Raw genomic sequence first — 22,764 nt, 5'->3', positions numbered from 1 at the left:
CTCTCTGCTGTGAAGACTTCTAAAGCTATTGCCACGTTCGACTTATAATCGAATGTACCATTAAATTTGACATACATATATACATGTATGTCACCGGTGCCTCATGTCCTGTCTCTAACCCTCCGAGCTTGCGCTCCCAGAAGCCCAACTGGTCTTAGAAGCTATGGCGACACCTGAGCTAGAGAAAGGAAAGTGACAAACAGGCTGGAGTAAGCAGATAACAGACGCGGATTTTATTTATTTATTTGTAATACTCATTAACCGTTTTATTCATGAATGGAATCAACCATTCATTGAAGTGAATTTACAGAGAATTTGCGTTTCAACAGGTGAATACCGACAATGTGAATTTATTGGATAAAGTTCGAAACAATTGGTATTCTAGCTATCGTCTAGATTCATCACAGTTCCTACCATCCAACTTTTCCCACTGCTATGCAGGGCTTTTTTGAATCTATCCATATACCAGCTTTGACGCGGTGCGACTTTCCCTTAACAGAATATACCAGCTTTATGCCTTCTTTTCCTCCAGCACCATTCCAAAGTATATCCAAGTGTGTCAGTAGTTAAAATGAAGAATGGCGAACTCTCTGTCGTCTTGCTGTCTGCCTCGGCGAGTGTATGGATTTTTAATTTATTTATTCCTATAAATAGTGTTACCCCTCAAATCCTCCATACACTTGTTCGTAATCCGCTAAGAATTTTATTTTCTTCTATACAGAATCGAGTACACACTCATACACTGATAAGGGTTGTATATAATTAAGATTAGATACTTATCGTAACGTTTTACTTTTCAAATTATTCCCTCAAATTATACTCGAGGTTGCTTTTATGAGGATGCCTCTGTTTTCATAAAACGTATATTGATTTCTCAGCTAGGTAATCAAGAACAGACAGGTTGCATTGTCGGATCTAATAAATTCACTTCTATCTCCTAAATAGGACAATAAGTGATTCCATCGGAAGATATTTCGCCCACTTATAAAGCTATGAATGATTTTATCGACAAATAGATAAGGACAAGATAGCATAGCGTGGATTTTGGTTATAAAACTGCGGAGTATAGCAAATTCGTATTGGAATTTGACAATTGAACAACATTTTCATACTAAATAGGTTTCGCTTCGAATGGGGAATGAGACCTTTGCAAAGCCCCTCAATCGAAACCTATTGTCGGCCAACTTTCTCCACTTGTTTTCAACCCTATCAGCACCGCTCTTGGCCATGTTGTGCGCCGCCTACCCACGTTTTTCTTGCCCTTTGGTTGTCAGACCTGCCTTGTGCTTGCTAGCCTTCTTAGAGTGTATTCAACCCAATACTATTTGCTCCTGTGATTTTTTTCAGTTTTACTAGAATGTCCTACTTTTAATTGTGGCGAAATTGTTGACGAATAATTGTATTTCGTTTATAATGGTCTTCTTAGCGCGCCATGTTTCGCTACCTTATAAAAAAATGCCTAGATGCATGGGTTGAACAATCGAAGATTCATTTTAAAGGTTTTGTTCGAAGCAAAACTTTATTAAAATCGGTTTACTAGGTTTCTGTCTGTCCATTCGTCTGTCTGCCTGCCACGAAATTTGTTGAGAGGTGGAAACTGTGAATCCGCTTGTATGCAGTGAGTAACATCGTTCTATGTTACGTTTAAAGGCGGGTTCTCATGCATGGAAAAGGAGGGAGCAACGTTTTTTCACCGAATATAGACATGTGAGGTATCAAATGAAAAGTCTCGGTTAGCATTTTTCAAAGCAGATATTAGTTTTGACATTGGTTGCAAATGGAGGTAGTGCGGGAATCAAAAAAGAAGCAATTATTCCAAGAACCGGTTCTAAGAAACTACCCTAACCAAAAATTTGAAAAAAAATCATTGTGGACCGGGCGCATAGTATCTAAGCCTCACAATACTCTCCGTTACGATATCTGCTCAATTAAAGTTAATAATAGTAGATTATTATATTTTAAAAGCTTACCGCTTACTACTTCATAATAATAATTGTTGGCGCAACAATCCATTTTTGGATCAGGACCTTGAAATGTATTAGAGCACATCAATCAAGACCATAACGATATACTACAGAATTATAGTATCCTGTAGGAGGCAACGTGGTCAGCATTGCGCTGAACCGAGATTATTATCGTGATTTCACTAAGGTACTCATTCACACCTGAGCCGGCTGGTATCCGCTGTCAAATCACGATACAAATCCCAGTGAGATAAAATATATTACATCGAATTGAATATCGTGTATATTTAACATATACTAATATGTGACCGGCTCGAAAGAAAGGGCTCTCAAGCTTAAAATGTTGATTCTCATGTTTTGACAGTTTTCATTGTAGGTATGAAATTCGTACCGCCGTCAGCCCCTTGGCAGGACGAATCATCGGGATTCCATTATATGAACTGGTCTTTACACAGCGGTTAAATTTCAGCTCTTACAATACGACGCTCTTCAACGTTCCTTAGGTAATTTACTCTCTTTTTTTATACAGACTGCACCTTACTTATCAGAAGATCCATCAGGATCATTCCTGCAATAATACATGCTGCTTTATCTGAGATTGCCCTGAAACGACAGCACACCCTTAGCGTCACTGTACGGTAGATTATATCTACTCTCTTTCGAATTCTCTCACACGCTAGTGTTTCCTTCTATATGATGTCGCATATAAAGAATTAACCTCTCAGGCTACGAATAATCAATAGCTATATGTCGAGCCTTCGACATTGCAGAGTTCACTTACGCATAATTCAGAGTTTCTTGAAACTGAGCTGCGTTACAATCATCATCACTAGGTAGTTTTTAATCGATTTCAAACTGATGAAATGACTATGAACCCGAATGCTAATTACATTCCGTTTTCTTCGGTTATGAAGGCTACTTCCATCTTTTGTTCCTCTAGGTCAAGTTCACCAATTCCCTCGATCATTAGGTCCCACCCCTATATCCGATGATAGGTAAACGTCTATTAGAGATGAACATCTAGGGGGTGGCCCCTATCGTGAGTATATGGTAGATTGGCAGGTATGTGAATGAGCCTCCCATTTACGTATTTTTGGCTTTAGAAATAAAACGAGCATCTGGATATTCCACCGAGCGAGGAAAAACTCCTTCTACCCTGTATATCCCCAAAACGCTAATAAACCGATTACAGCTGAGGACCTTTTTAGAAAGCTTTATTATCACCGGTTTTCCAGTAAGTCTCCGCATCTCTTTTAGTTACCGTAGGAGTTTTACCCAAAAGAAAATAATCCTATATCGCCACCTTGCCAGCTACCTATTTTCCCATGATCCCCTGCGATATGATAGGAATCATAAATTATAATAATAATATAATTATAACCACGTGATGTCCTTCTCACAGATGACCGGCCTGTGGGGCAATGATTGAAGTTGATTTATTTTAACCTTATTTCTTAATTCCATTCAAGGTTCTTCTGAGTACTAGGCATTTCCAACCGCCTACGACATACCGACAATGAAGTGCTTCTTTCCTTCCAAAACCCGCCTTCACCTTTTTGACCTATAGCTGTTGCCGATTCATGTTACCGTTGGCATGTGAAACAGCGCCTACGCGACGTCTATTCTCTGAGTCGAAAAATGGGTCTGTCATCCGCAGTTTGAGCGCTTCTTCTACTAGTAAAATGATGGTTGCTGTTTGTGTGCCACCACACACCCTCTTGAGTCTCTTCACTGCAAACTCCTATAATTCGAACTACTTTTCAAAGCATCACGGATGTTTTCCTTCATCGCAACTTCCTCAGTCTCCTCATCATGAAATCTCTCTTTCGGAAGCCTCCGATTCAGCTAACGTTTTCTCCAAGATCCATCAACTTGGAGCGGTTTTGGTCTTCCGGAAAATTCAGGGTACATCGTATATCATCACATTATTCTTTTGTAGATGATAATCAGTTCTTCTTTTTCGCTTTTGCGTTTCCTTTTAAAGCTTTACCTCTTTGCATTGATTAAAACCAGTTTCACTGCTTCGGTAGTCGTTGACTTTGGCTATTGCCTTCGAGTTTTCTCTCTCCGATTTGAAACGCTTCCGCCCTTTATTGCCTTGCAAGCATAAGAAAAACCCCATCAAAAACGGCACCAAGTCCGTTTGAGAAAGTCGGAGGGACGAGTCACTATAGTCTGGATGGTCGCGTAGCATTCACACGTCTCAAGCAGTAGGTGCCCCCAATAGTAATCGTTATTATTTTTATTACATTTTTACTCCACTGAGTTAGTGACGACTCAAAGGGATAGAAATCTGTGGGGTAGCAACTTGCTGATTTCGAACTTTTAATTTACTATGGAAACGTTATCCATGCTAGGGATAAGGACGGGAACCTCAGTAACAACTTTCGGCTACTGAAAAAAGCTAGTCGGCTTTTAATTTTTGCTATTATTTTATTTTAATACGCATATACTCATATTTCGGAAACCACTTTTCCCCTTCTTCAATGCTGTGGTCCAAACCGTCCAATCATTTCCACTGATTTTATCGCTTATCCAAATGGTTCTGAATTTAGAGAGAAGTATGATTGGTGATCGCACTCACCCTATCTGCATTAATGGGCAGAGCATCAAAACCGTTAATCAGTTTGTATATCTCGAAGCGTATTTTATTTCGACGGTGGCAACGAACTGGACCTCGCTCAATGCATTAATATTACTAGATCCGCCTTCGCTACTTTGTCCAAAATTGTGAAATGCAGTTATCTCAGCCCTAAGATCAAGTTGAGACTTTTTGCAGTTTTATGAGAATTGCACCTAGAAAGTGACCAGCACTCAAAAGCTCCAAGCCTTCGTCAACACGTGGAATCGGGTTACGTTGGTCTGATGCTATTTCGAACTCAGGTTAGTGAGAAGGTGGACACTAGATAGGTTACACATTAAGGAAGGGCAATAACTCCATCGCTAACTAAGCCATATAGTGGAATGCCTTATCCCAAGATGATGAGTAAGTCGCCCTAGGATCGCATGGCTGAAAACAGTAGAGGATGAGTGCAGAGTTCTCGGGATGTCCTGAAAGAAGCTGAAGCTCATTTCAACAAACCATGAACGTGATCTCAAACAGCTCATCCATCTCCCAACACTGTTTCTCTGCTTCAATTTCTGCGTCTGAGAGCTCCCTGACTTCCTCTCCCGTGAAGTCGTTGCACCTAATGACAAAATTTTGTGGATATGTTAGAACTATGAATTATAACTTCCTGTACTCAGGCCTTCAGTATGACCATTGTACTATCCTATCCGCTTTAGACAATCCCAAGCGTCCATGACCGTGGCCAAGATTCGAGCCTGAGATCAAATATAGCCCTTTGGGATATCAAACCAAAGGTTTCGATTATTACTTTTTCAAGGAATTGTCGATTTTGACATTAGTTATAAAGGAACTGAATGATGGAGACGCACAATATTATGAGCTGCATTTTAGCACTGGATGGCATTTGGTATTGGATTCCATTTAATTTGATCTTTAGTGAGAAAATAGAGAGAATTTGAAGATACGCTAGATTGTCCATCATCTTCGTCGTTACCCACCCTAATGTATATCATTACATCAATTTTTAATGATTTCATCTTTGCCTGAGAATTCACTGTCTGGGCGATCATTCGGAAAAGGACATCATTCTTAACATCTCTGTCGGATACATAATATTAAATAATCAATTCTCTTTTGCTTTGGGATTAAGATGTATTAATTCCACCACTAGCTTGATAGCGGACCAGACCAATTTGCAGAGAAATTGTCTCTCTCCTGCCCTGGGAGCAGCCTGTAGTTCTTAGTTGTTAATCGCTTACTGAAATAGATCCGCCAACGCGCCAAATCCAATTGAGACGAAAAACCACCTAGTGAACCAAAAAGCGAAAAAAAGTGTCTCTCTTTGATGCGGTCCGTCATCATGACGGACTCAGAACTCCCTCAATCCCAAAACAAAACAAGTCGAGAAACCGGAAGCTTGAGATTTCAGGTATAAAAAGTTTTGTGTTTCCCTATGTGAGGAGCGATGAATGCATGACAGTTCCGCGTGTACATAGTTAAAAATCCCATTTAAAATTTAAATCCCTCGTTTGCATGTATGGGGAGCCTCCTTTAGACTCCACATAAATTTAAGTCGCTCACTGTATGCGTGAGATTTTATAGTTCTCATCTGTCCATGGAATTTCGTTGGAGAATTTAAAGAAAATTGCGTGTGACAGACAGACAGTGAATTGATTTTAATAAAGTTTTGTTTTACACAAAATCTTAAAAACAATAGTTCTGCTGTAGCCAGCTAGGTTGAACAATTAGGCGGTTTTTCATCTCAATATGAGTGATCCGTTAAAAATTTGTAATTCCTCTGTTTAAATGTCCGAAACTAATTGCATTGTTTTGACAAATCTCTTCTTTGATTCAGTTAAAATAACTTGAAGTGAAACTGGAAAACCCCAACTCTCTTATCCCTTGAAACAAATGAGATGGGGTCAAACAGTCGTATCAGTTCACATGAAACAAATTTATGATAGTCAACAAAAATCAGAAATTGTTGAGTGGATGGTAACTAACATTTCGCAACTATCAGTATAAGAATCCTTTCTTTACATTTTACTATCATCGCTCTGGAATATCCGCCAAATTCCGGAGCCCCAATAGTCACGTTCCAAAGCTATTAGCTTTAGGATGAATAAAGCCTGCAATGAGAGCTTTCGCACAATAAAGTATGAATCAATCCTAGGATAACCATGACAACTCTCCGTATAGTAAGAATTGCATAGTCCACCCCATTAATTACATAATTCTCATAGTCCGCCGCAGCCATTTTATTGAGCTGTGTGCCACCAGCCTGTAGACATTTCCTTTTAAAGGTACTAATATCTTTATGTGAGTAGCAGTTAAGTTAGTAGCGGTTAGTGAAGCAGATAAAACACACATACAGTGTGTCAAAAAAGTAATCATCTCTTTACCTTTTCCGTGATTAACTTAGGATTTTCAAAACTAAATAAAAAACAGAATGTTCAGTTCATGTCGGAATTTTTTCTCTATTTTCTTTTCTTTAGAAATAAAATCAAAAATAAGCGCTTAACTCCATTGTTATTAAGATAAACCAAAAACATAAAGTAGACGCCAGTATTACATATCAAAAAAGTATTCGTCTCTATGCATTTTCTCTTGAAATATTAGCAGATAACGGTACTTACTAAAATCTTTTGGTGCGTAGTGAGTCGGCACTTTCATATTTCTGTAAATACCCACATATCTGACACATTTCTTATGAAGGATGTGCCCACGGCTATCCTCTTTTGGAAATCTCTTCCGTTCGTTCTCAAGTCCCTGTTAGCATACACCAAGCCAACTTGAAATATAATACATATAACTGTTTTGCACATTTGCGCATTGATTTTCATCCCCTAACTGTTCATGAAATTTATATTATATGATACAAATATACCTGAGCATATAAACTTCTTTTGGATTTCAATTTGCATCCTGGACGCGTAGCCATGAAATTATTATAGTAGTGCCTAGAAATATGACTTTTAACTATAAGTGCATATGGTTTTAACAAATGTGTTGATCTAGAAGAGTAATTTGAAAATGTTGTTGATAAATCACAATCCTTGATAAATTTACAATAACATTGCAAGGGAATGTCACTGCGTATAGCCTTAAATGAGTAATATTTGCTGCCAGCAGACCGTGTGACAAGCTGTCACTCCAAAATTGAACTATTGGCATTTCGTGCAAATAAAAAATTGGAGTAATTTGTATATCCACAGTAAACATGTACACGGTTAAAGTAATTGTTAATACTTGTTGGCCTGATAATTCAGATGGCTTAAAGGTCACGAAATGTTTACTTAATCAAAGTAGTTATTTACTTACATACTCCGAATGATAATCTATAGGTGGCCAGCTGACTAAAGATGGGAAGCGTTATAGAAACTCTGCGAAAAATGGTTTTGTTTTTATCGCTGTAATAATGCTCCTACAAGGCCAATAACCGCTCATAATGACCAGCAATTTGTATTAAATGTAAATCTGGAATAAACAATATTTTGAATTGTCCTTGATATTATCTTCAACTTTTGCTTTTATAATTCAGTGGAACTTATTTATATCCTGATAAAAGCACCCACACTTTCTATTAGTCATTCAATATCTATCGCTCATACTAGTCGCAATTCAATCAATACTTTCCCAGGAATGGAGGAAATTGGCGCTCATTATTCACCGAAAATAAACAGGCATTATTCCCCGGAGAACAGCCGAAAAGACTTACACGATTAATCAATTCGCAGATAAAAGGTGTTGGCCAGGGTGTCATGTATTCACCAAATCAAGCAAATCCCTCTCCTTCCAGGAGATATTAAACTATATTATGTAAGGCAATGAGAAAGCTATACACTTCCCACAGCTGATGGTATTCTTCCGTTCCGTAAAAATAAATATTTCCTACCTTGTATTCTGTAAATAGAACTCGGGCACCAGGATACGTATACCTTGAGAATCCGATGAACTTAATTGGATGAAGTTTCATTTCCAAGCTCTTTGCCCGGTTGTATTGCATTTCCATACTATGCTTTGCACCAGTTTTATTTATAGTATCGCGTCTTGCCCCATTATTACCTTCAGATTGCAATGTGATCGATGTAGGACGCATATAGACAGAGTATCCTTGCACACTGAGTAGTGCGTGTATCATTTCATATTACTGAATGCATACTTTCGATATTGGACACAGAATAGTGATTCGCCCTTGTGGCTCTGTTAGTTCTCTCGTCTTTCCTTGATATTTTTTCGGTAAAGTTACTTTCTGTTTGTATTAAGGGCACTGTAGACCTTAGAATTAAATTATTCACTTAGCATAAATTATAGCTGTTGTTTGGTTCCTGACTTGATTTGTCATCAAATCACTTTAAAACAAGTCGGGAATCCGGAAACTTTGACGCTTCAGGTATAAAAGGTTTTGTGTTTCCCTATGTGAGGAGCATAACGTAGTTCTCCATTGGCTGATAACATTGACCCGAGATATTTAATCGCTCAGTTCTGGGCATGCCATTGCCTGAAGTGAGCGATTTAAACATCTCGGGGGACAGGTTAGGTGCCATTGCCAGAACTCAAGGATTTAAATATCTCGAGTCAATGCTATCAACCAATGGAGAACTTCGTAACGTAATTGCTTCAGGCATTAACGCAACCTAGATGAAGTGGTATTCCCACAACTGGTGTTCTTTGTAATCAACGTATCACGTCTCTCTATAGTTCTGAGTGTTGGTCCGACTATAAAAGACAATGAACGGCATCTTGCGATAATGGGGACGAAGATGTTGCATTGCACTGGTGGTGTGACACGCTTTTGATCACGTCTGAAATGAGAATATCCGCGATCGATATGGGTTTGCACCGATCGCTGGAAAAACTGCGAGAGAGGCGTTTTCGATGGTGTGGTCACGTAATTCACTGCTAACGAGAATTCACTTACCAATATTGATCTGAAAATCGAAGTCAATGGAAAGCCGGCCGAAACAACGCTGGATGGGAATTTAAAGGCCTCGCGATTACATCCTGATCCGTCATTTTATAAAATAAAATGACGAAACCGATCCCGACGAGCCGACCCCGCTTGTGAACGGGACAAAGGCTGAAGAAAAAGAAAAATCATGCTGAGGAGCGACGAGTGCACGACAGCTCCGTGTCACATAGCTAAAAATTCCATTGCCCTCCTATTTTTTAGAAAACGATTTAAATAAATCATTTCATGGAAACCCCTGTATTGATAATAGTCAACCTTCATACGCTTCGCACTCTGAGTTTAATATTATTAGCAAATGCCAAGAATGTAACCTACATCAAATCTAAAACAAGTCGGAAGCTTGCGCTTCGGGTATAAAGGTTTTGTGTTCATCTTATATAAGAAACTTCAACGCATATTTTTCTATCCGTATATAGCTACAAATCCAACATAATCCTTCATATTTTTCCAAACTACAAAACATGCGTATATATTACAGCCATAGATATATACTCACCCTAAACAAACAAATTGCCTATTACCGAATACTGTACATACACGTATATAAATTAATCGTACCCACATTTCCGATTTACTTTGGGCACAAAAACATACATATGTACATATATAGTTCGTATATTAAATATAAACCAGCTATATGCACAAATATATCTATGTCAATTAGACACTACCGCAAAGTTCATTAGCATGCATATATCATACTAAATACCTACATATACATATGTCTGGTTGGAGTAATAGATATTCATATACAAATGACTAAAAAACTAAAATAAAATAATCCTTTGTGATCCCATTCATAAGAACTCATTTCGACGCGGTATTGATGAATTGATATGTGATAATGACGTCATACACGTTGTAGAATCCACGAAATTCACAAAAATGGCAAAGTTTGACCCCCTATAACTTTGTTAATAATAGTTGGATTTTATTCAAACTTGACCAAATTGTGCATTATGCTCTTCATTACACCCATACCGATTGTACTTCTGGAATGAACATAAGGGGAGTTGCCGGGTAATTTCTAAAATGTGGAAATATACTATTACTAACTTTATTTGTGCAGTTATCGGAACCGGATGTATTTTCAGGCCTAGATTTTGTAGAGATGCACCACTGTGATTTTTTTCAAATTTTTTGGTTGGGTAGGTTCTGAGAACGAGACCTGTTACACTTTTTCGGGATTATATTTTGAGCCCTCACTCCCTTATGTTTCACCCAATATTAAATATAGAACCAGTTTTGAAAAGTACTAATTGAGACCTTTCATTTGATAACCCCCATGGCCACATTTTATGAAAAAAAAATTTGCATCCTCCATTCACATGTATGGAGAGCCCCCCTTAAACCTAAGAAGAAATGGCGCCACTTACTGCATGTAAAGGGAACAGTAGAATCCACACTCTGACCAATTTTTGTGACAATCGGTCAAGCCATTTCTGAATAAATCGGGTGTGACAGACAGACAGACAAACAGACACCGTCTCGTTATGTTTCACACAAAACCTTAAAAAGGCTCGGGAGAATTAGATTCTTCTTGAATGGAATTTTAATATTTCACTCGAATGTCAATTATTCTCGTTAATTATCACGTTAGCATCTTATTTGTATGGCTTAGGATGCTGTTAATTCGCACGAAATTGATAAGTTGGAACTGCTATAACTTTGACACTAATAGTTGGATTTTCATGAAACTTGGCATGTGTATGCACGAGGCTGTCCTCTATGTCGGTGCACACCTAGGATGAATTTAAGGCAAGTTTTTTAATCAATTTCTAAAAGTTGATAATATACCGAAAGGGGACATCTCTCGAAGATTAGATTTCACATAAATATTTTATACAAAACCTTAAAAAGGGCTGCAAATAAGTAGATTCTTCATGAATGCGACTTTAATATTTCACGCTAATGTCAATTATTCCCGTTAATTATGACGTTAGCATCTTATTTGCATGGCTTTGGAAGCAATTAATTCGCGCGGAGTCGCTAAGTTTGAACTGCTGTAACTTTGGCGTTAATGGCCAGATTTCCATGAAATTTGGCACGTATATATAAAATATTGTCCTCTATGCTGGTAATCCTAGGATGAATTTAAGGGTTTTTTTCAGTAATTTCAAAAAGTTGGTAATATACTGTTAGTAAGTTTATTTGAGCAGGTATCGGAATGGGACATATTTTGAGGCCTAGATTTCATCTAAATGCACCAACCTGATTTTTTTGGTTGGTTGGTTGGTTTGGTAGTTTCCGAAAACGAGTCCTGTCTCACTTTAAGTGCGTACATTTTGACGCCTCATTCGCGCAATTTGCAATTCACGACTGAACTAATATCAGTTGCGGAAAGTACTAATCGAGACGTTTCATATGAGACCCTACACGACTATATCCGGTGAAAAATTTTTTGAATCGCCTCTTTGCATGTATGGGGAGCCCCCCTCTAAGCTCCACCTAAATTTATGCCACTCGCTGTATACGTGGGATTTCATAGTTCCCATCTGTCCACCAAATTTCGTTCGGATCGGTTTTGCCATTTTGGAGAAAAGTGCGTGTAACAGACAGACATACAGACAGACATTGCATCGATTTTAATAAGGTTTTTTTTACACAAAGCCTTAAAAATAGGTAGGTCGTCAATTTGAATTCGAAATAATAATAATTAGTAGTTCCCAAAATTGTATAAGAATAGAGTGAAAACTTAGTTATCATAAAATACTTGATAACAGATGGCTCAGTATGTCGATAAAAAGTTCCGCATCAAGAGGAACAAAGTAGTTTTCTAACAAAATATTCGCATATCCTTTCTGAAATACTCAGCGAGAGTCAGGGCAATTCCCCAGTTAGGATGATGTGCGCCGATTATAAGCACGATTCGAATATATGGAACTAAATGTTATATAATTAAGTGTAACTTAAACGTTTTTATTGTATAAAAGTTATGGAACGGGGTTTTTGTTTAGTGTTACGCAATCCAATCATGCAGATTCACAGAAATTATGTGTGGGAATCTTACGAATATAAGGAATTACGTGCGAAGGTCTTGAGTATGGGGACCTCGACATCTACATAAGCAATTACGTAACAATCAGCGACAATGGCGGGATTGCGTAGCTTCAAATTATTCGGAGATGGCCCAAAAAGAGAAGGAGAAAATTATGAAATGATGGAAGAAAAAAATGAAGTGAGTGTATTATAAGCACGGATGATGGAATCGAAAAATCTGAATCGACAGGAGGAAATGGAAGGGTGGCCAGATGAAGAGACTGTTCCTCAAGAAGCTAACGGACAGAATAAAGAATAAGCCGGAAGAAAACATCCGATAAGCAGCAGAAGAGAAGGCCATAAGGCAAAGTGTAAAGTGGCAGAAGGGGATTACTCGGTGTGAGCATACCTGGCAGGATACTGAAAAACTGGCTGTATGAGAGGTGATAAACCGACAAACAGTGTGAAGAGCAGAGCTGACAACAGTCATATACCACATGGCAGGAAATCTAACAACCTGCTTAATGAATTGAACGTAATCGCTCGCATGGTAAAACATTTTGAAAGTCATTGTTATTGGAAGCGTCCCAAGAAGTGGAAGGTATCAGAAGGAACGGGTAAATGGAAAAGACAAGCCTTTTGGCATAATTACTGCAGAGAAATTGCAATAATGAACAAAAGAAAACCGGCAAAATTGAAAAGTTAGAAAAATAGACGAAAGACGGTTTTGGAAATGTTTGCGGCTTAAGAGCTACTGCGGAGAAAAAGCTAACTTTGGCCGAAGTAGGGAAGGATATGGAAATGATATAAAAGTAAATTAGACAATTAATTTGGGGGAGCAGAATCAAAGGTGAAATTTGGATGGAATAATAGCCAAAAGTTAGATAGCTAAGGCCTATGACGGCATGGTAGGTGCAATTTTCAGCAAGTGAATGGATATGTAAGCAAAATATAGCCATTAGATAAATGAGGACATTTCCATGCATTTGTATTCGTACTTTTCATTGTCCATAATTGAATACAGCTTCTGATTCTCAATCTTAATCGAACCTGTCCTAAGCGTTCACGTCGTGCGTCTTGCTCATCGGAAATTGTAGCAGCTCCGAAACATACGTCTTTGCTCTAACATTTGTAATTCGTACAGCATGTTGTTGAAATGTTTCGGTAGCTCTTCAAATGGAAGCTCAAACTCACAAGTTTTCAAATCGTGCATTGCACTTTATCATGTTTCAGCATCTCTTGAAAGAGAGGCTTTCATTCGTTGGCCTCCCGAATCTCATTTTCCAACAGCTCTACAGGCTGACAGTTACCATCCTTGTTTGGTTAATATTCCAATGTTTGATTTTTGGATGGGATTTTCAATGATTTTTAGGTTATCAGCCTCATTTTCTTTTCGGAATTGCAGCCCATCGTATAAAGGGTGAGGCTACGCTTATATGATATAAAGGCACCATCTACAATAGTACCTTTCTGTCACATTCTTTCGACACCATATTTTTTTTTTGTTACTGATAGCACCGGAGACAGACTACTGTAGAAGCCTTGAGATTAATTCCGAGGAAGACATAGGTTTCCAGAACCAGAAGTGCATGCTCAACCAAATGACCTTTTCGGTTGAGGAGTCGGAAGTCCAGAATAAAGCTGAAAAGGTTATGGCGGTTAGTATACAGGCCATGAATATCGTTCTTTAGGAAGGACCACTGAATACCTACTTCTAAATGGACTTCGCCGAAGGGTGCTCTCATGGTGGATGTCTTGAAGGATATCGTCCGTGCATGTTGGCATGAATTCGTTGCATCCATTGACGAGGCGTCCCGTTAATTTTATCGTTAGAAACTTTCTTATTCCATGGGAGCTGTGACACTCTAGGTTTGAAGGATTGATTTTTTTTCAATTGACGATCTTACATCCAGAGCTGAACACTCTAGTGGTGAACACGAAAGGATAGATTCCAAAAAAACTTAGTCGTCAATTTTAGCACGTGACTGAGTGTGGGTTTTACATGAATAAGTACTGCCTTACCAGAGAGAATTATTAAGTTTGTTAGTGAGCAGCAGGTAAAAAGGATGCTTGCGGAGTGTTGATTGTGTGACTGCACAACGATGGCTTTTGGACAAACCGCTGAAATGACCCAATTGGTAATGGAACAGTGAAATTTGAGCACTATATACTGCATACTCTCGTACAAATCGATATTACCATCAGTTCAAATAGAGGCAATCTGACAGAAGCCATTGGAAGTCACCAAGAATGAGCTGAGAAAAAATATGAGAGGATCGGCAGCAACAAAGCGCTAAGATCATTCTCAACGAAACTTTAACAATGGCCGTGGAGACATGGTCAGACCTATTTGAGACAATCTTCAAAGAATGTATATTCCCTGTTCAATGGAAACAGGCGAAATTCATACTGATACGAAAAGATTGTTAAAGGAATAATCTACAACTTCCACAACCGAAAACAGCGTTTTCCGTTCAAAAAGATACCGTAATTGTAGGTGTCGCAGATGAGTTGGCTGTAACCATCACCATAAAACGTCAGAAAGATCCGGATGTATACGGTACGGAGACGGTACGAATAGTGAAAACCCAGCTTGTGAGAATCAATTTCATTTTGGCAACAACTTTAGGTAAGATAACCTTCACTCTAGCAGGTATGATCTCGATGGACATGTTAGTATAGAAATTGTAGCTGTTCTACAAGAAAAAACGGATGGAGGGTGGAAATTGCCTTCATTTCGGAAGCACACCGAAAGACCCAAATCACGTGTACACGGAAAATAAAGAATTGGGTTGCTAAATGGTGGTCTGGCAAAAGTAGAATTGGAAGAATGGGGGTGATCTTTAGTGTTTGAGATTGTCATATGCAATCGCTCTATGGTAGTTCATGCACCTCCTGGGAGGTAGAAAATACGAATTCTGTGGTATGCCCCAACATTAACTTTTAGTTAACGAATGTGCCCAATTCTTGGAAATTCTGAAATTGTCGTAAAATACACTCATTGAATTTCCAGTTTCCGCACGATCCATCTAGATCATTACTAATCAAGGAAGGCAGTTCGAATCATCCCTTTTTAGAAAACTGAATCACTTGGTTATTATCATACTTTCCGTTTTCTAACTAAAAGTTAATATGAAATTCACATGGGACTGGGACGTTGTCAAGGGAAACACGCCACTACCCACTGGTGAAACCGTCAGTCAACTCTGTTTTTTTTAACAATTTGAAAACTAGTTCTAGTAGGACAAAACCTATCTGAAACCAAAACCATTTGTATTATTATTCTCCTTGCTATTCTCACTATTATTGATAATATTTATGGAATTATACTCATGCAATATATTTTAATTTAATTTTAGATGGCTGCCGGCGGTGATGCAAAATGGCAAAAAGATGCAGCAGATCAAAATTTTGACTACATGTTCAAATTACTCATAATAGGCAACTCTAGCGTTGGAAAAACCAGTTTCCTGTTTCGATATGCAGACGACTCATTCACTTCGGCATTTGTGTCGACAGTTGGTATTGATTTTAAAGTGAAAACCGTATTTCGACATGATAAAAGGGTGAAGCTGCAAATATGGGTAAGTTTACTTCCGAAGGATTTTTTCTTTCTTTACTAAGAATATAGAGAAAAGTCATTGGAATCCAATTTTCTCCTTTAATAAAACCTGTATGCAGTGACACACATATGTATAGGGTCACTCTATACAGCTAATTACGCCTACGTGTCATCACTGTTGGTTTCTGGCAATATGTGTTAGGTTTTTCCAGGACTTTCCAAAAAGCTTACAGGCGAATTTTGTTGTGGATGCTAGCTTCCGGGTCATCGTTAAAAAAGTATAATTCTATATTGTATTTGGATCGCCATTTCCCATCACTGCACCTAAAATTTGCCTAAGGATTCACCTCAGCTCCTCAGCCTAATTTATCATCACCCGAATCAGTGTCTCGTAGATTATTAGCTTTGTGCTTGCTTGCTTATGCCATTGGACAAGCATCATCTGCTTCTTGACCTCTTGCAATTTTCGGATCTAAGTATATGAAGCAGGTCATTCACTACAAGTTGTTACCTTTGTTTATTTTTAGTCACACTTCTTTCATGGTTTCGTCTCCGCTTTTTCTGCATAAGGCCACTATCTAGGATGATTTTCACTACAATTATGCACTTAACTCTACTGGGATCTTTTAGATAACATGTTCCAGGACAAGGTTGAATAATGTTGAGGCTAGCTCATCGGTTTCCTTCAGTACGGAATCTGTTCCGAAACATTTTGTTAGTTGATTCATCGCCTTTCTGATGAACCAAACTAATTGAAGTAATAAAAACTTGTTGTTTCTTTTTCGTTGGTGTGGGTATTTTATTCTTGCAAATACCGATATTTCGGGAACCACTTGTTCCCTTCATCAGTGCAAACAAGTTGCAACTTCAGACAGTACAGATCGGTCTATACTGACTTGCGCCTATTTAAAGGCCACGAATATTTCATATACATCAATGTTGTCCTCCCAGCTTTTTTAAGTATTTTTTCACCAAGAAAATATGCTCAACCATTGATTTGTATCGCTGAAATCCCCCCTGATATTTATCAACCGCATTTCTTGTGAAAGGCTGCAGTTTCCTTTCAATCTTTATATATAAAAATGAAGCCTTATTTCCTTTTATCATGCCATAACTTGAGAACGGTTTTGCCGATTTGATTAATCTTTCTTAAAGTTTCCGAAAACGTTGTAGAAGGTTCTTATGGAAAGAAAAGTGAAGAAAATTGGAAAATTACAGAAAACGTCTGCGTTTGACGCTTAGTACATGCACTTTTTTTGGTATTGGAGGTCAGAGCCTCTCTACCCAAAACGAAAACGTGTATGTAGCTTAGTTAAAACCAAGGCTACAAGCCTGGTGATTTCGTTGTTCCCTCCACCTGCTCAACGGCGTGGCAGTGTGTGGTACTGATGTTCGAGATCACTAGCTTTCATAAAATTTAATTTTTGGTAATCATTGAATAAATATCAGTAAGCAGACGCTTTCGATCCCGCTGCTTTGCAGACCAGAGGCTTGAGGCAGTGTCTGATAAGACCGCCTCTGCTCTGCGATCAAAATCGATCAGCCGAAAACATTTGTAAAAGTATTGTATACTCGGTCAAGAAAAAGAGTGGTTCGTCCACCGAAGGAATAAGTTGCTCCTTAAATCAGCACGGCCTCCATTAAACAGATGGCAACCTCAGAACCAGTCTATCCCAAAGCAAAATATGTATGTATCTTACCTGAAACTAGCCAAGGTTGGAATCTTGGCGGTTTCGATGAATATAATTCAGAACCTTCTCGGGTTTTGAATTTAATACCGAATCCACATATTTGCCAAACTTCAAAATCATCATCAACGGTGCAACAACCGGTATCCCGTCTGGGCCTGTCGCCTGACGCCGAGGTCCACCAATTCGATATCCCTAGAAGCTAAAAGCAAGGTCTGCCTCGTCTTCCCTTTCTACCATCGATATTGTCCTTATAGACTTTCCGGGCTGGATCATCCTCATCCATACGGATTAAGTGACCCGCCCACCGTAACCTATTAAGTCGGATTTTATCCAGAACCTGACGGTCATGGTATCGCTCATAGATTTCGTCGTTATATAGGCTACGGAATCGTCCATCCTCATATAGGGGGCCAAAAATTCTTCGGAGGCTTTTCTCTCGAACGCGGCCAAGAGTTCGCAATTTTTCTTGCTAAGAACCCAAGTCTCCGATGAATACATGAGGACTGGCAAGATCATTGTCTTGTATAGTAAGAGCTTTGACCCTATGGTGAGACGTTTCGAGGGGAACAGTTTTTGTAAGTTGAAATAGACTCTGTTGGCTGACAACACCCGTGCGCGGATTTCATCATCGTAGCTGTTATCGGTTGTGATTTTCGACCCTAGATAGGAGAAATTATCAACGGTCTCAAAGTTGTAGTCTCCTATCTTTATTCTTCCGTTTGACCAGTGCGGTTTGATGTTGTTGGTTGGTTGATCTCGCGCCGCCTGCTCGAGTAAAGAGTATCGTACCTCTTACATTTACCTTATCACGGATCACTTTCTTGGGGGCCAGGTTAAAGAGGAACTTCAACAAGCCATTGTAAATTCAGAAGTGACGAGTAGAGTATCTGGTTTGTATAGGTTTGTAAGCGCCGACCCGATCAAGTGTCGGTTTCTTGGACAATTCAAAGGGAATTTGCTTGCCTGCTCAGAAAAACTAACGCATTTGCTAACGTGTTGAAAGCGGTTCGACAAACGTTTTTAGAAGTTTGGAGTTTGCGGAACGTACCAAACATATGGAGCCGGCATCATATGGACGCATCAGACAAGATCCGTAGCCGTTTTTGGTCACGTTGCTCCGCAGAGTAAATGTGCGTGGCGGCGTTTGATCGCTTTTGCCCTGCGATCGAAACCGAAGATGAAAAATCGACATCTATGGATCAAAAAAATATCGAATCAAGACTCATTATCAACATCAACGGCGCAATAATCGGTATCCGGTCTACGTCTGCCTTAGTAAGGAACACCAGACATCCTAGTTTTGCACTGACGTCCACCAATTCGTTATCTCTAAAAGTTGTCTGGCGTTTTGGGCTATGCAATCACTCCACCTGAGGCAGGTTCTGCCTCGTCTTCTTTTTCTACCCCTATCTTCCGGGCTGGACCATTCTCAGCCATATGGATTAAGTGACCCGCCCATCGCAATCTATTGAACCGAATGTTATCCACAACCAGACGGTCGTAGTATAACCTTCGTTGTTATATGAGCTATGGAACCGTCCATACTCTTGTAGGGGACCAAAATGTCTTCTCTCGCAACTGAAAGTTTCGACCCTAGATAGGAGAAATTATCAACGATCTCAAAGTTGTAGGCTCCTATCTGTATTATTTTTATTGGATCAGTGTCTTCTAATATTGTTGCTTCTTTAGTTTTCAGTGCTGGCGTTGCCACCATATATTTCGTCTTGTCTTCATTAATATGCAGTGCAGACCAGGCAGTTTAGTACATATCTTTTTGTTGGATGTCAATATCGTCAGCGTAGGCCAGTAATTGGGTGGACTTGAAGAGGATAGTACATTAGCATCACTTCTTCCAGGATGGACAATAGGGCATCCCCTTGTCGTAAACCATTGTTGATGTTGAATGACCTCGAGAGTGATCCTGCTGCTTTTATTTGACTTCGTACATTGGCCAGGATCAGCTTAGTCAGTCTTCGTTGGGATGTCGAATTCCCACATGGTCGTTTACACTTTTATCCTGGCTATGCTATCATGAGCTGCCTTGGACTCAGTAATGGCCATATTCCAACAATTTTTCTATCGCTGCCGCATAGAGAAAAATCTGATCTGCTGCTGATTTGCCTGAATTGAAGCCTCTTTGATATGGGTCTATGATCTTTGGGCATATGGCGTTATCTTGCCTAGCAGTATAGAATACGAGTATCTTATAGATGGTACTCAGCAACGCAATACCGCTATAAGTGGCACACTGCACGATATCTCCTTTTTATGTATGGGACGAATTATACCTCTTTGCCGTTGTTTCACAACTTGAGAATAAGTTGATCAACCACTTGGTGTAGTTGGTCGTCTTTGCAATTTCATCAATTCCAATTGTTTCTTCCATGCTTGTTGGTAGCAGCATTTGTCGTGGTTTTCAGTTGGCAGGCCTTTTACTCGCCGATATTCTGGTTGTTGAGCAGTTAATCAAAATATTTAACCTATCCCTCCAATATGCCTATACGGACGACAAACAGATTTTCCGCTTTGTTTCGACAGGATGCGCATGGAGATATATATGGCTTCATCCTGCTGATTTGTTGGCGAAAATCATGCGTCTGTTGTGGTTGCTTCCTATGCTTTTTGAGTTCTCAGACTTGTAGGTTCTCCCAGACTTCCTTTTTCTGCCTGTGAAGTCGCTTCTCTACTCGACGGAGATCATGGAAGTAGCCTGAAGGCGCAACTAGAAGCCTATGATTTTCGCCCAAGTTGTGACAAAGGAATCAGCCCGCCTCTTGCGCATTGAAGTCTTTAGTTTTTCGGTGCCACAACAAAAGATGATTTTGAAAAGCTAGGGGTTTCTGTGGTTAAGTATATATGTTATTCTTAGCTCCACTCACGCGCCATCGCTGTCGATTCCCAGCAATGTGCTCTATCCCGTGTTATTTCGAGAAGGTTGCACTCCACCTCCACTGTTCTATGTCATATAGTTCTAAGGCGACCCACTTGTCAGTAAACCTGGGATAGTTGATTCTATTGCATGGGATAACCTGCAATAAAGTTGTTCCCCTTTCTCAATGTATGACCTACCCACTGTCACTTCCGCTTTCTTATCAACATGTCCACGGTTTTTTGATCCGTATGCCGAAAACGTCTTTCATTAGTTGTTGTCTTAGGCCAGGATACCCCGATGGCACTATGTAGACATGAATTGTTAAAAATTTAAAGATTTTGAGTAGCAATGGCGGCTATTTTTCACGTAATTCTTCCATATAGCCACATATAGAGATCAGTCCCTATCCGAAGAAAATTGTTTCACTCGCCTTTTACGACAACCTCAGCCATCCTTTTGAATAAATTCGATTCAGTGATTCCAATTGAATTCTGAAAGCTCCCCTGGTCAGAGTACAGGCTCCATAAATATATTAACTTCTGATAAATTACAGGACACAGCCGGTCAAGAACGATATAGAACAATCACAACTGCATACTATAGGGGAGCGATGGGTTTCATCTTAATGTATGATATCACAAACGAAGAGAGCTTCAATTCCGTACAAGATTGGTGAGTATCGGTTTTCTTTATTCTTAGTGAAAAATGTAGAATATAGATAGAGAACAATAAGAACGTAACCTTTTCACCTTCTTCCAGGGTAACGCAAATAAAAACCTATTCTTGGGATAACGCCCAAGTTATTCTCGTAGGAAACAAATGTGATATGGAGGACGAGCGTGTGATCTCATTTGAACGTGGCAAACAATTAGCTGACCAATTGGGTGTCGAATTCTTCGAAACTTCAGCGAAAGAAAATGTTAACGTGAAAGTAAGTAACGCAGAGATTCCAGCCGCAAACTAGGTTTGGGTGATCCTCCCTTCCTTATTGTCCTTTGCAAGAAACTTGAATAATTAATGATTGGACTTAAATTCCAGGCGGTATTCGAAAGACTGGTGGACATCATTTGCGATAAAATGTCGGAAAGCTTAGACTCGGATCCATCCTTGGTTGCTGGCGGACCGAAAGGTCAGCGGCTGACAGACCAACCTCAGGACGCACCAAACGCTAACTGCAATTGTTGAGATCGACGAATAATGGCCGTACAAGTTTTGCCACTCGTTTACACACACAAAATGTACCTACATATAAATCAACATAAGAAAGAGAAAAACATTATAAACACTAAAACAATTCTGTTCATCTTGAAATTTGGCTTTTGCTAAGAACAAACTATAAGTGGATCATATTATTGTCGATGTAGCAATCAGTTCAACTAGACACTGTACTCTATAAGTTGGGAAGTCTCATTCGTCCTTCATTTCCATTGATTTGTTGCTGATCTGTCAATTTTGCGAGGAATTTCGAAGGAGGCGGGGACAACTAAAGAACAATAAATTAAATTGTCTTAAGGTGCAACACTATTTACGCATGTTATAAACAGAACTCTATTACAGGACAAGGAATATCTAGCCGACGGGCTTTGCAATGACGAAGGAATGGCGGTTTTCACGTAGGAAAGCTAGAAATCGTTATCATATTATCTAATGTGTAGTAATTATAAATGATGAAAATGAAATGAAAAAGACAAAAAATAACATTTGTTGCATTTTGAGCAACAATTTAATGTGTATAAAAGTTATTACTTTAAATTGTAATTAATGTTACTCCTACATTTCATCACACATCCTAAATTTATTGAGTTTTTAATAAATAGAATTTCAGTGGAACGAAGTATAAATATAACACCCTCTGTTTGAATTCGTCCTGTCTATGGTTAGATTATAGGTTCACCAAATGGAGCAACAATGATGAAATCCGCGCACGGTTATTGGCAACCAACAGATCCTATTTCAGCTTACAAAAACTGTTCCGCTCGAAACGTCTCACCATAGGGTCAAAGCTCTTACTGTACAAGACTATAATTTTGCCACTCCTCATGTATTCCTCGGAGACATGGGTTCTTAGAAAGAAGAATCCTCCGAACAATTTTTGGCCATCTACATAACGACGAAATCTATGAGCGATAACATGATCGTCAGGTTGTGGATAAGA

General features: G+C 39.1%; 1 protein-coding gene across 1 annotated transcript in view; it reads left to right on the top strand.

The window, feature by feature from the left end:
* LOC119646644 (ras-related protein Rab-3) overlaps positions 1 to 22,457 on the top strand; it is a 33,797-nt gene extending 11,340 nt beyond the window's left edge. Inside the window, exons 2-5 of the mRNA XM_038047157.1 lie at positions 15,844 to 16,068; positions 21,163 to 21,281; positions 21,369 to 21,540; positions 21,648 to 22,457. Of these exons, the coding sequence (XP_037903085.1) occupies positions 15,844 to 16,068; positions 21,163 to 21,281; positions 21,369 to 21,540; positions 21,648 to 21,794 (663 nt within the window). The 3' untranslated portion in view covers positions 21,795 to 22,457. The remainder of the gene's footprint in view (positions 1 to 15,843; positions 16,069 to 21,162; positions 21,282 to 21,368; positions 21,541 to 21,647) is intronic.
* The last annotated feature ends 307 nt before the right edge of the window (positions 22,458 to 22,764 follow it).

Source organism: Hermetia illucens, chromosome 1 (genome assembly GCF_905115235.1).
Source record: "Hermetia illucens chromosome 1, iHerIll2.2.curated.20191125, whole genome shotgun sequence".
Taxonomy (NCBI): domain Eukaryota; kingdom Metazoa; phylum Arthropoda; class Insecta; order Diptera; family Stratiomyidae; genus Hermetia; species Hermetia illucens.
Note: the sequence above shows the minus strand (reverse complement) of the source record. Positions and strands in the feature narration are given on the sequence as shown.